The following is a 14,234-nucleotide window of genomic DNA, read 5'->3' on the forward strand; positions in this document are numbered from 1 at the left end:
ATCTCGGTCGTGGGGAGGGGACGTCGGGGACAGCAGTTGTGTGCTCAGATGCCAAAGAGAAATTTCGGGGAAAAAAATGTTTTTTAATTGACCCAAACCGGGAAAACTCGAAATCGAGCCAACGGGACCCGGCGAGGCCGCCTTAGCCTTAGCCTCTGTGGACGGAGCTGCCCCGGGTGGGTCTGGGTGTCCGTCCCTCCAGGTCCCGCTGATGTGGGCCGGTGGGGAGGACCGTGGGGGGCTCACCGTGCTTGGCGGTGACATGAGGGGGGACTTCTGTGTACTGACCCCCTTGGGGTATCTTCTGTGCTTCCTTTCAGCCGACCAGGGTGAGGCCAGTACCAAGAACCAGCAGAGCCCCAACGCCGACCAGCCAGGTGAGCCTCGGGACCACGAGCAGAACGAGGTCCATGGGACGGTTTTTTTCCCCCAATGAGGGGAGCTTCTCGGGGCCCAAGGCAGACGCCGGACCGTCAGGTCCACTTTCGAAAGCCGCGTTGGAAAAAAAAAATAAAATAAAATAAGGCGTCTGTGAGCGCGTTTCCCCTATATATAGGGACGTGGGGATGTACCTGTTTGCCCCGCCAGAGGCAGCGTGTAGGGAATGGGACCCGTGCGGACCCGAGATCGGTGTCGCCTGACATTGTAACGTACTTTCCCTTTTAAAATGGACACTTTGGGGACGTCTGTGTCTCACGGGCTGTGACTTCCCGTTGTAAACTGTAAATGAGCTGCTGAGCAAAATCTCGGCCCGAAATCATTCCAGACTAATAAACACCACGGGACTGGATTTAGGAAATTGCGTACGGTGAGATTTGGTGGATCGGAGACAGTTTTGGCTGTGTCCGAGCAGTCGCTAGGACAAAATGACTTCTTCTTCTTCTTCTTTTTTTTCCCCTACTTTTCCGGGAGTATGTATTTATTTTCCCTAGGAAAAAAATGCCTTCTGTATTTTTTAATTTTATTTTTCCTGGAGTATTTCTGTTTTGTTGGGCTTTTGGGGTTATTTTGTAGGAGAAAATGTGTTCTTATTTCTTTCTCTAGGAAAATAATGCCTTCTATGTTTTTTATCCTATTTTTCCTGGAGTATGTTTTTATCTATTTATTTATTTATTTTTTAAGGAGAAAATGCCTTCTCCTATTTTTTGCCCTACTTTTCCTAGAGTATATATATTTTTTTTCTAGGAAAAAGAAATACCTTCTATATTTTTTATCCTATTTTTCCTGTAGTATTTTTGTTTTGCTTTGTTTTGTTGCTTTCGGGGTTTGTTTTTTTGTTTTTGGTTTTTTTTTTGTTTGTTTTGGTTTTTGTTTTTTTTTTGGTTTTTTTTTTTGGTTATTTTGTAGGAGAAAATGCCTTCTGTTTTTTTCCTTAGGGGGAAAAAATGCCTTCTATATTTTTTTGTCCTATTTTCCCTGGAGTATGTTTTTATTTTTTTGCTTTTTGTTTTTTTAGGAGAAAATTCCTTCTCCTATTTTTTCCCCTAGCTTTCCTGGAGTATGAATTTTTTTTTCTCCTAGTTAAAAAATGCCTTCTATATTTTTTCCCCATTTCTCATGGTGTATGTTTTTATTTGTTTTTTTCTAGGAGAAAATGCCTTCTCCTGTTTTTTTTTTTTTTCTTTTTCCTATTTTTCGTGGAGTATGTATTTTTTTCTAGCTAGAGTTGATCATACACTGAATTTCTTGACTCTTTTTCTCCAAGCAGGTCAGAGTCAGGATTTGCTTTCTGTCAGTGATGGGTTTCGCGCTCACGTATCTTGTAGGGGAATCACCCGCGTCTGAAATGTTTCCGGAGCAGCTGGTGACATGTGGGTTTTGGGGGGAGCCGGGAATGCCTACTCAAGTCTTTCTCGTCTGTTTGTCCTTGACAGTCCAGTGGAGTCTTCTGGAAAAATAGAAGCTTGGCCACGACGCACGTCCGTGACGTAATTCCCAGCAGAAGGACAAGACTCGCTGGCTGTGTCTTCCCTAAAATCACGTGCACGGGCGGCGGCGGCCACGGCAGGCTCCAGCCCCGTCCTGCCCGCGCCTGTCCTTACATTGAGACGCTTTGTTTTGACCTTCAGATGCGTTGCGCCCGTTTGCACCATGCTGCGTAGACGAGGGGGGTTCTCACGCTGCGCGTCGCCTTCAGAGGGGAACTGTGCTCCCCCTCTCCGGGGCTGTTAGGGCTTTCCCCATGGGGTGGGTGAGACCCATTCTCCATGGCAGAGTCTTTCCAACACCGACCCCGCACAGGTTCTCCCGCCCGGAACTCTGGGCGGTTTACCACACCACGTGTCAACTAAAAAGACCCGTCCCTGGCGTTGACCCTCGGATACAGTGAGATAAACCTTCCACTAGTGTCCTCGAGGTTTCCTTCATTGGGTAGGATTTGTTTGTTTTGTTCTTGTTTTCCACGCCAGACTAATAAAAAAGAAACGAGAAACCAAGTACTTTTTTACTGAAATATTTTGCCATGGGGTGACGTTTAAAGAAGGCTGTGGAAACCAGTGGGATGGACAACCCAAGTGTGCCCCTGTCTTTTCGGGGTTTTTCTTTCGCTGCCTACTTTCCTTTACTGGTTTTGGTACATCGGGAACAAGGACTTCACAGCATCCAGATACTCCCCTGCATTGCATACTTGTCTGTATTCAGATACTCCCTTGCTTGAGATACTCCCCTGCATTGCATATGTCTCTGTATTCAGATACTTCCCCTGTATTAGATACTTCTCTATATGCAGATACTCCCTTGCTTTCAGATACTCCTGTGCATCCAGATACTCTCCTGCATTGCATACTTCTCTGTATTCAGATACTCCCCTGCATCAGATACTTCTATACATTCAGATACTCCCCTGTATTAGATACTTCTCTATAGTCAGGTACTCCCTTGCTTTCAGATACTCCTCTGCATTGCATACTTCTCTGTATCCAGACACTCCCTTGTTTTAGATACTCCCCTGCATCAGATACTCCCTGTATTGCATACTTCTCTGTATTCAGATACTCCCTTGCATCAGATACTTCTGTACATTCAGATACTCCCCTGCATTAGATACTCCCTTGCATTCAGATACTCCCTTGCTTGCAGATACTCCCCTGCATCACATACCCCTCTGCACTGAATCAGATCTACTCTGTGTGTCAGATACTCCTCGGAGTCAGATACTCCTCTACATTTCAGATACTCCCCTGAATCAGATGTCGCCCCTGCTTTCAGATACTCCCGTCTTCTTCCTTGTGGATTTTTTGGTGAAAATTTGCTAACGGTCGTGTCTTTACCAAGTGTGTTCATTGCCAGGGTGGGAGATGTTGCTCTATCTTTGGGGTAACACTGTTTGGTGGCAGACGAGCTCCTGCTGTTTCTAACGACTGGAAAGGAGCTGCGAGTGTACTCTTCCTCCTTGACGAAAATGGCTTCGTTTAGTTATTTCTGAGCTTTTATATGAGGAATCTTAGGGTCACGGTTTTGAAATCAGGATGAGAAAATTTATGTAGGGGAGATGCCTGGAGGGGCTCCATGGTTGAAGTGTCTGCCTTCAGCTCAGGTCACGGTCCCGGGGCCCTGGGATCAAGATCCCCATCGGGCTCCCTGCTCAGTGGGGAACCTGCTTATCCCTCTGCCTGCCTCTCCCCTGCTTGTGTTCTCCTCTCTCAAATAAATAAAGTCTTTTTTAAAAATCCTTAAAAAAAAAAAAAAGAAATTTATGTAGGGCTACGGGAGACAGGAACCCAGTTAGAGGGTTTACGCCTCGGTCCGAATGCGTTTAGCCAACCCGCGTGAGCTGAGTGCAGGTTGTCGGCATCAGGAAAACGCGGGCATTGAACATTTGTGCAAGCGTGTGTGTATTTGTTTACTGTCTGAGGCCAGCTTCATTAGGGTGTGTGTGTGTGTGTGTGTGTGTGTTTAGCCTAAATGCATGAAGATTGTGTAAATTCATGGTGTTCCCAGTGATGTCTCTGGTCTCCTCCAAAAGCTGTGGAGACATTATGGGCCTTGCCAACCTGTTGAAAACACAGCATCAAATCCCTGGTTTTAGGTTACATTTCTCTCAATGCAGGTGGGATTGGGGATGCGTGGGAAAATCCATTTGCCTGCCATTTATGGGGAAGACACGTGAATACACCCTTTGCCCATTTTTTTCACGTGTCCTTGTTCCTGTTGTTATCATTTCTGGTTTTTCTTTCCCTCTCCAGTGGATCGAAGCTTTTGTTCCTGAGAGTGAACGTGGAAACCCACGTGCATTCTCGGTGTTGAAGATACAGAGGACGCAAATGTGAAATCCTTCTGATCAGCTCTGTCCCATCTGTGCGTCCTGTATGGGAGCTGTTTGGGCTGAGACCTGTGTGGGAGACTAGAGTCCTTTGACTGGGGGGCGTAAGACGTGGCCGTCCTCCACCAGTGACACGTGGGGGTCCAACGACCACGTGCATCCCAGGACCACACAACCCCCACCCCAGAACCCCAGTGCGGTCTGCCGTGTGAATGGTTTTTATGACTCTGCATCATTTTGTTATTTTAACCTATTTTTATAAAGATTTTATTTATTCGAGAGAGAGCAGGAGGCAGAAGGAGAGGGGGAAGCAGACTCCCCACGGAGAGAGAGCCCGATGCTTGACTCGATCCCAGCACCCTGGGATCATGACCTGAGCTGAAGGCAGAGGCTTCGCCCACGGAGCCACCCGGGCACCCAACTCTCTGTGGTTTTAAGATTCCATAAGAACAGGCATATTTGGGGATGTACGAAAATTTTGTGGCCTTCGAGTCAAATTTTGTGTCCACGCATCACGTTGGGTGGTCGTCCAGATCTCCTGTTTGTTCGGAATGCGTGTGGCTGCCTCCCGCCTCTAACGGCCAAATGGGGTGGTTTGCCCAGACCCTGCGTGGCTTGCAGAGACGGACCAAGTGACCCTCTGGCCCTCGACGGGGCACAGCTGGGGAGGCCTGCAGGGATTTCTGACCTTGGCCGTGCCCAGTTTACAAGAGCGTCTCTGGCCAGGAGTGCCTGACAAGGTATCAGTGTATCTCCTTCCGCTGCTCAGGGGATGGTCATATATGGCCAGACGCGGCTTGTGCCCACAGCCCGGTTTCGCAGAATCCGGCTTCCCTGGAGGCTGAGTGCTCCTTCCCGGTTCTGTCCGTCCCCTTCTGTTCTCACACCCGGCTTCCGGGGCACATGGCGGGTGGCAGGGTATCAAATAGGTCGGCTCCCTCCCTCTCTGCGCCAGGAACCCACCTGGCATCCTGGCCCCATAGATGGGAGGAATGTGGTCCAAGGTCCCACTCTGGGCTTGCTTCGCTGCCTGCCCACACGTCCCGGGACACCTGCCGCCCTTTGCTTTCTCACTGCAAACCTGGGGCAATGGAAACAGGTGTTTTATATTCTGTGCACCTTTTTGTCCTTGTACCCAAGTCCATGGAATCGAGGGAGGCTCTGGACGGCCCGTCCTGCCCATGGGAGCTGTCGTGTCTCACTAGACCGGGATGGGGGTCGTTCTGCCCCATTGTGTGCTGCAGACGGACAAAGACGTGAGCAAAAACACTCCTGTCCGTCTTGCATGTGGCAGCTCGTAGCACGGGTGGGAAGCGCTTAAACCACAGAAGCGTGTTGTGTCTTTGTTCTGGAGACCCGAAGTCTGGGACCGCGCAGGGCACCGCACCGGTTCCCGGTAGAGCATCCCAGGGACAGTCTGCTCCCTGTCTGCGTCTCCACTCCCCGGGGCAGCTGGAGGGCCGGGGCGTCCCTTGGCTGGTTCCGCTCTGCCTCCATGCGCCCATCCGTGTGCAAAAGTCCCCGTTTGTATGGGAACACCGCACACCGGTCATGTCCCACCTGAGTCCGGCGTGACCCCGTCCTAACCAGTTTCACTGACACTTCCCTGAGGTCCAGCAAACCTCACATTCTGCAGGATTTCCAGGGACGACTCCAATATGGGATTTTGGGGGAGCAGGAGCGGGGGGGTGGGGACGGACACAATTGAACTGCGTCCTTGGGAAATCACCCATCTGCTTTCTACCTCGGGTTTGCCCCTTGTGGACGCTTCAGGGACACCGACTGACACAGATGTGGCCTTTGGTGTCTGTTTTCTGATGCTGACCGTGCGGTTTTGCAAGTTCGTCCACAGGGCGGTGTCCCTGTTCCTTTTCCTGCTCGGGGAAATGGGGAGAAAGCGTCTTTCCGAGCACGTCCCCTGCCGCGATCGACGGTCCCGTGGGGAGTTTGGGATCGGACATGCAGGTTTCCTGAAAGCATCTCTCTCTCTCTCACATACACAGACCTGTGTGCGCCCCACTGTGCCCTGCGTCCCTCACCTCCGACAGGACGGCCCTGGGTGGACAGAACCAGAACCGGATCACCAGACGCTCAACGCACACGTGCGCGCGTCTCCCGGTGTCGGGGGAAAAAACAGGCAGAAAACGTCAGGCTTCGTTTCCCCTTTCACATCTGTTGAGGCTAAATCCAGCTCTTTTGTGTGCGTAAGGGAAGGTGGTTTAGAAACCGCTTTCACGACCAGGATGTATTTTTTTTGTCTTTCTTGGGCACGAACGCCGGGGGTCAGACGGTTCCGAGCCTTTTGGAAATGGTGAGTTGGTACGTTTTGCCGACGCGTGGAGGGAGGCGGCCGGCAAGGGTCGGTCAGTGTGTGTCGGTGGGTGAGGAGGCGTAATCGCAGGGTCTTGTGGACACGCGGCTGTAAACTCTGGGAAAACGGGGAAAAAATTCCTGGATCGGCGACCGGGCGGCTTTGGTGCTGCGGACGGATTCCCAACCGAGGATGGAAAGAATCCGGGTCTTCTGTAAAATGTCTGCGGCGTCGATAGTGTGGGTTTGTCTGGTTTTGTTTTTGTTTTTGTTTTGCCTTGTGTGGGGAATGAGGGAAAGGAAAGGAAAGGAAGAAAGAAAAAGAAAAAGGGAGCGAGGAAAGGAAGGAAGAAAAGGACAGGACACATTTTGCGGACTCAGGTGGTTTCAGTCCCAGCTGGCTCCAAAGCACTCAATGACGGCACAAGACCCCTCGAACCCTCCTCCCCGCAACTGAGTGCTTCCCCAGCCGTGTCCTCGGCGGCCGGTCACCGGGTGCCCTATCCAGCCTTTTTTCTGCCACGCATTCTCCACCTCGAGGTGGCCACGAGAAAGCCGGGCTCTGGGTCCCCGAAAGTGCTCTTACGTAAGGCGAGTGCCTGTGTTTTTCCACTCAGGTCCACGTGTCACGGAGGATGGACAGGCACGTGGGAAATGCATTCGGTTGGGCTCCGACCCGTGTTCGAGAACTGTACTGTCGTGTCCGAATCCTAGTGATGGGAGGGGAGGAAAAACCCACCACGGCGTGAAGGACGTGCCTGTGTGACAGTTTGCAACGGCGCTGATGAACACGACGGGGCTTTCCAACGTGACCGTGGCGATGTTCTGCCGATACGTAGCACAGAGGGCTTGGGGGGTAATTTCTGTGCCGGAAGAAAAAGGCTTATGCGTAGTCAGTACCTTTTTGGTCTTTTGTTTCAAAGAAAGGGACATCTATGAATGTCTCCTTGTTGCTGTGACAAAGAATTACCAATCAGGCGGCTTAAAACCACAGGAATTCATCAAGTCTCCCAGGTCTGGAGACCAGATGTCTGAGATTCAGGCGGGGCAGGGATGCTGAGATCCAGGCGAGGCAGGACCGTGGGGATCCAGGCAGGGCAGGGTCATGCTCCATCCTGAACCTCTTGGAGAGGGTCCTTCCTGCGTCTTCCCGCTTCTGGAGCTCCAGGCATCGCTGGGCTCATGGCCACGTCCCTGCCATCTCTGCGTCCATCTTCATGTGGCTTCTCCTCTGCGTCTCTGTCTCTCCTCATCTATGTCTTACAATGTCATTGGATTTAGGTCCCACTTGGATCAGCCATGAGAAGGTCCAGTTCTCTAGGCCCACCCGGGTCCTCCTAACTAACTACGTTTGCAAGAACCTTGTTTCCAAATAAAGTCACGTTTTGAGTTCCTGGCGTTGAGGACCATGACGTATGTTTCCGAGGAGACACAACTCAGCCGAAAACACCGATGTGTCCATCTCTGGAGGGCACGGCGCCTGTTGAGTTAGCTCAGTGTCCCACGCCTCTCTGTGCTTGACACCAAGCAGGTAATTTCCAAGTAGTTGTTGGGTGACAGACGTGAGACTTGGAGATGTAACGAATACTCAGGAAACCAGAAAAACAGACGCCCCTGTGTTTCACTCAACGTGAAAAGCCAACCGGTCCGAGCCAGAGTTTTCTCTTCACGCCAAGCACCGGACATTGCTCTTGACTTTTTGCTCTCTCATTCTAGGGTCAACCCGACCCACGCTGGACCAAAGACGGAAGGCTGGATGGTCACCTCCATCCCCTTCACCAGCCGCCTTCTTCCAATTTCCTCTCGGTTTAACGTAACAGGTCATGTTTGAACCCACGCTTCGGGCCAACCATCAACAGGACACGTTGAGGACGGATGAGTCTGGGACTCGGGTTGTCTGGATTTAAATGGTTTTTAAAGATTTATTTATTTATTTGAGAGAGAGCAAGAGAGCGGGAGGAACTGTAGAAGGAGAGAAAGAGTCTCCAGCAGACTCCTCGTTGAGCAGGAAGCCCCATGCAGAGCTTGACTTCACGACTCTGAGATCACGACCTGAGCCAAAATCAAGAGTCAGATTCTTAACCGACGGAGCCCCCCAGGTGCCCCTAGGCTGCCTGGCTTTGAATCCAAGCTCTGCCATATGCTAGGGACTGCAATTTCTCCAGATCCATAGAAGGGTCCTCTTGTGGTAGGATACGGGTGCCATATTTCCATAGGTTCTCTCTCCAAAGAATGCTTGAAACCACCCCACCCCATGACTATTGGCTTTGTCCACCTCCCCCAGCAGGCATCAAAGGCTTTTGTGACCTCCTTGCATCAAACTCAGCCCCCTCTGTAACTCATCTCCTGGGCACGGGTGGGCTTCTCTTCCCAAGAGGACACCATCTCCAGCCTCCCCTGATTACGGCTGCGCTGTGGTTCCCACCAGCCTGCAGACCGAGATCTTCATACAGCATCCAGGACTAGCAAAGTCAAGACCCGGCCGGTCGTTATGGTAATCCTCAAGGGACCCGACTCAGACCTTATTATCAAAGCCGGGACTCAAGAGGTCCACACCTCCTGTTTGCTCTCCCCGAATGTTCTCCCTTCCCTTTCTCTCCATCGAATTTGTCCTTGTGCTCGAAGGACCAACTCCCATGCTTCATGACCATGATTTTTTGGGGGGTCGGGAGGAAGGAACGAGGGTGAGATAACTTTCCCGACATCCCGCCTTTTCATTTCACACGGTCATTCGCTCCCTTTCCTACGGGACAAAACGAGACACCAAATACAATGGACCTTGGGCTGCTTTCAACGTTGGCTGTGATACATTTCAATTCGAAACACGGACTATCCATAAACGTAGAGTCGGACAAAGTCCGTAAATGTCAGGGCAAATCTCTGTTCTCGGTTCTGATGGCCCACAAAGCAGCGAATGGGCCCCAGGATCAACTGTGCAACCCCACTGGCCTCCCCATCCCACAGCACCATCCCTACATGGACAGGGAATGGTTTAGCCGACAAACTATGCCCCCCGGATGTACGGAATATCATGAAGGCTCTATCAGATGCTATCTGATGTATCACATGACATGCGCTAAGTCACACCCTACGTCCGTGAGGAACGAGGCAAAGAATGGCTACTCTTCGCCTCTGGGGCACTTGTCCTACTTGGCACCGTCGTCCACCTGAGCTGGTATGACAAGATACCAAGCACTGGGCGGCTCAAACAATAGCCATTATTTCTCACTGTCCTGGAGGCTGAGAGTCTGAGATCCAGGCGGGGCTCAAGCTGGGAGTCTGAGATCCAGGCGGGGCCGAGGCTGGTTCGTCCCGAGGCCAGTCTCCTTGGGACAGAGACCCCACGTCTTCCCGTGTGCTCACGGGGTGGACTGACAGAGCTATGGTGTGTCTTCCTCTCCTCCTCAGGACACAATCCCATCATGGAGCCCACCTTCATGACCTGATCTCAGTGTAGTCACTCCCAAGGGGGCCACGTCCAATCCCATCCCATTGGAAGATGGGGCTACGATATATGGATCTCGGGGGGATGCAGACCTTCAGTTGATAACCGTTGGTGGTGTGCATGGCGCCCCCTAGAGTTGTCCCACATAGTGGCCGTGGGCTTCTTGTCTTGTACGGAGAGCCTACAGCCTACAACTTCTCGGCCCTAATGCTCTGTCTGTCCCATCTTGCGTCCTTCCTTCTCAGCTTTTATAATCCTCTCAAGGCCACGGTCCTCCCCAGAAGAGTTTTCCGACACCTGGCTGAGTTCAGCGCCTGCCAGCGCCCCCCCACCCTGTCCCCGAGGCCTCGGTGTGCATCCCTGCATCATGCAATGCCCCGCGAGCACCGTCTGGCTTAACCTTCGATGTCCCCTCCTCTTTGTCCACAACGATGCATTCCTCACCGCCGCCAACCCGGCAGCCAGTGTGGGCCTGGCTCAGAAGACGTTTGTGTCCCCCGTGTTTGTGGGACGAATGCGTGAGCTCGTCCTGAAACCCCCCTGTGGGGAAGCAGGAAGCTTGGAATGCACAGATCTGTGGGCAGGGAGCGTCCTTCCTGGGGCTCGGGGTTGGCAACACTTTGATCTCGGAGCACCTCCCACGCCGGCAGGGAGCAGAGCTGTTGAGCAGGTGTGCCGGCTTCCCGAAGTGGGGAAGGCCACTTGCTGCCAGGTGGTGCCTGTTTTCCCGCCGTGCTGAGCGTCCGCCAGCGAGCCCTGCTCTGGGGAGGCCCCGGGAGACCTCCATCGAGCACACACGGGCCTCGCCCGCCCTGGCTGTGGGGTTTGCCGTCTGAGCACGGGCCCCATTAGCTTTTGGCAAAGGGATTGCAGCTCGCTTCAGACTTTCCGCTTGGAACTTGGCCTCCCTTCCTTCCAAGCCGGGAGACAGGAAGTCAACACACGGAGGGTGGGGTTCGGGAGGCCGGATCTCACGCGCCGCTGGGCTGCGGCCGTCAAGGAGGTTCGTTCCTGCTGCCGTCAAGGATGGAGAGACCCTGGGGCCTCTTCTGGGTCACTGTGCTGGGCTTCCTGGCGCACGTGCAAGGTAAGCGCCGTCTCGGCCCCGAGGGAGAGCTGCCGTGGTGCTGTCTGGTTGCTTCTCAAATCTCCTTCCTGAACAGCTTCTGCTGATCAAACGGGGAGAAGCTGCCAGACGGCATTAGAGGAGACGGGATGGGTGGCTTCTGAGAGGGCACAGGGGACCGCGGGTCGCCGTGGAGCCCGGAACCCGGACCCAGAACCGGCAGAACGTGGGCCCACAGCGCTTGGAAGCAAGGGGCGCTCTTGGCCTTTCCGCTCTGCGTTTCCAACATGGCCCTCCTACTCCGTGATGTAAGCTCAACCGGGGGAGCAAAGGGTCTTTTAAAGTCCTTGTTCCCCATGGAAAAGATTAGTTCGGCCGGTTTTCGGGGTAAACCCAGAGCTGGCACGCGGGGTTGGATTCTGCCGCTTCTTGGATAAATGAGATCCTTCTTGGTTGCAAAAGAAAGTCATGGAAGTTGTTTACGCCCAGAGCTGCCTCTGGAGCTCACGCGGCTGCGTCCCAGATGCGGGGAGGGGTGCGGAGGGGGTGTTTGTTTGTAGGAGGGCGGGGCAGGAGGCTATTTGGGAACCGTATGGAACACGTGAGATCTGGGACCGAAGCAGCCCCTCTGGTCATTTTCGTGGTCCTCTTGCAAGCACGGGGAGGCGGGTGGGATGGAGGTTTAGGACATGTTGTAGGTTAGGAAGGCGGGATTGTGTTCCCACGTCCCTTTCGTGGTGCGTCCTGTTTTTCCTGTTCGGGGTGTGTTCAGGGATGGGGCGTAGGTTGTCCGGGGGCGGGTGGAGAGGTGAGGGTCAGCTGGCCATCTCCCCCAGCGTGCGATGCATTCCGGAGCTCCCGTATGCAGGGACAGGCCAGTCCCCACATTCATCCTACCAGGAACCAGAGGGCAAATGCTCGTTTTAACATGGAGCTGCCCAGGGGCAGACGCAGCCCGACCTCCAGGAAAGCAGGTCCCAGAGTTGATCTTGTCATTGTGTGGGGACAGCGGGAGGCTCAGCGAACCCCTCGGGACAATGAGACCTGCACGGTTCCGTCCATCGGATGCTTCAGGGACGAGGGGGGCAAATTCCTTCAGGAGCCACTCGGTTCCTCGGGCATCGGTGGGAACGTCGCTGGGTGTTTGGCGGGTGTCCTTGGCGAGGCCCTGGCTGTGGCCCACGTGCACCAAATTCCTTCCGTGACAGCCTCGTGTCCTGTACCCCACGCACGCATCAGCCTCCCAGCGGATTCTCACGCAGTCCCATGATGAGGCCGTGCTTGCCGCCGCCTTATAGATGGGTACACTGAGGCACGGGGTGGGGTTCCATCACGGGCCTGAGGTTCTGCCATCGGGAAGCAGAAGCAGAAATGAAACTTGCCAAGGCCAGCTTGTGGTTTGGGTCTCTCGAGAAAGAAGGAAGTACCTATCTTTATGCATGTTTCTCCCCTAAACATATAGCGTCTTCTATATATGTTATTATAATGTATTATCATATTATTGTGCTGCACCCAGCTCTGTGGGGCGTTGTGGTTGGCTGATACGTGGAGAGTGGGATCCGTGCCCAAGGCAATAGACCAGGCCACACTGGGCCACGGGACTGCAGCCCACGCTGAGCGCACCCCAGAACCAACCAAGAGTCTCCCTTAATTCTGCCTCGTTCCTCGTGGACCCTCAACTACGTCTGATCTAGCTGATCTCTGGGTGTGACGGCCAAGCCCCAGATGAGTCATTTAAGCCTGTCTTGTCACCATGCCTGTTGGTGGGGCTGAACCTGCCCAGCTATGTAGGGCAGTGGTTCTCCATCTTGTAGTGCAGAGTCACCTGGAAGGGGGCCGGATTAAAGACGCCAGGCCAAGTACTGCCCCCTTGAGATGCTCCTATGGTATGTGGGTGGGGCTTGGGACCTGTAGGTTCAGAAGCACCCGAAGTGACGCTGTGCAGAGTCAGGGCTCCCTGGGACGAATGATGAGTAAGGACCAGGCCCTCTGGTTTACCCTTGGGTGGAGACCCATGGATCTGTGGCACGAGGGGCCAGCTGCTCTGGGGTTCCCCATTCGGCCATGCATCAGCAGCCAGCATGGCCAGGCCAAAAGGGACATCCCCCGGGCAGACATACTGCAGCCCGCCCTTCTCAATGGGGGCCGCTTTGACCCCAGGGGACACTTGGCAATATCTGGAGTCCTGTTTGGCAGTCACGCCTGTGAGTGGGTCGGGTGGAAGCCAAGGAGGCCGCCGATGTCTGCTGCACGTGTCAGAAAGGGATCCAGCCCCAAATGTTGCTGCAGCTCAGGTTGAGAAATCTTATGTTAGCAGGAGAGTCTCCATCAGCCTGAGTCTGATGTATGGATCTAAGTATTATCCACCTGATGTCTGTCCACCTATATATACGTACATCTATCTGTCCATCCATCCATCCATCCATCCATGATTTATGTATCCATCCAGCCATTGATCTATCCATCCATCCATAATTTATGTATGTGTCCATCCGTCCATTCTTCCATCCATCCATCCATGTCTATCCACTCATCTACTCATCCATCCACCCACCCATCTATCCAACAAACCATCCATCTATCCATCCACCCACCTATCCATCCATCATCCATCCAGCCACCCATCTATCCATCCATCCATCCATCCATCCATCCATCCATCCATCCATCCATGTCTATCCACTCATCTACTCATCCATTCACCCACCCATCTATCCAACAAACCATCCATCTATCTATCCATCCATCCATCCACCCACCTATCCATCCATCATCCATCCACCCACCCATCTATCCAACAAACCATCCATCTATCTATCCATCCATCCATCCACCCACCTATCCATCCATCATCCATCCACCCACCCATCTATCCATCCATCCATCTATCCATCCATCCATCTATCCATCCATCCATCCATCCATCTGTCCATCCATCCATCTATCCATCTATCTATCCATCCACCTATGTATGCATCCATCCACCCATACATCTACCCATCCATCATTTATCTGACTATCCATCCATCCACCTATCTATCTATGATCATTGTCCTTATCATCATCATAAATCTATAGACTCAAATATACTTTAACGAACTGCCCCACAGGACTATGGGGCTGGCAAGTCCAAAACCTTCAGGGCAAGCTAG

General features: G+C 52.9%; 2 protein-coding genes across 4 annotated transcripts in view; both read left to right on the forward strand.

Moving 5' to 3' along the window:
• The window catches only part of LOC123934971 (CD99 antigen-like), a 31,142-nt gene extending 28,707 nt beyond the window's left edge, over positions 1-2,435 (forward strand). Inside the window, exons 9-10 of the mRNA XM_045995289.1 lie at positions 321-377; positions 1,875-2,435. Coding sequence (XP_045851245.1) covers positions 321-377; positions 1,875-1,900 — 83 coding nt within the window. The 3' untranslated portion in view covers positions 1,901-2,435. The remainder of the gene's footprint in view (positions 1-320; positions 378-1,874) is intronic.
• Positions 2,436-10,900: 8,465 nt separating this feature from the next.
• XG (Xg glycoprotein (Xg blood group)) overlaps positions 10,901-14,234 on the forward strand; it is a 31,538-nt gene continuing 28,204 nt past the window's right edge. For 2 of the 3 annotated variants that reach the window (XM_045996427.1, XM_045996425.1), the window contains exon 1: positions 10,902-11,103. In XM_045996427.1, coding sequence (XP_045852383.1) covers positions 11,043-11,103 — 61 coding nt within the window. In that variant the 5' untranslated portion in view covers positions 10,902-11,042. Of the gene's footprint in view, positions 11,104-14,234 lie in introns of all 3 variants that reach the window. The other variant, XM_045996426.1, reaches the window with a different exon arrangement.

Source organism: Meles meles, chromosome X, assembly GCF_922984935.1.
Source record: "Meles meles chromosome X, mMelMel3.1 paternal haplotype, whole genome shotgun sequence".
Taxonomy (NCBI): domain Eukaryota; kingdom Metazoa; phylum Chordata; class Mammalia; order Carnivora; family Mustelidae; genus Meles; species Meles meles.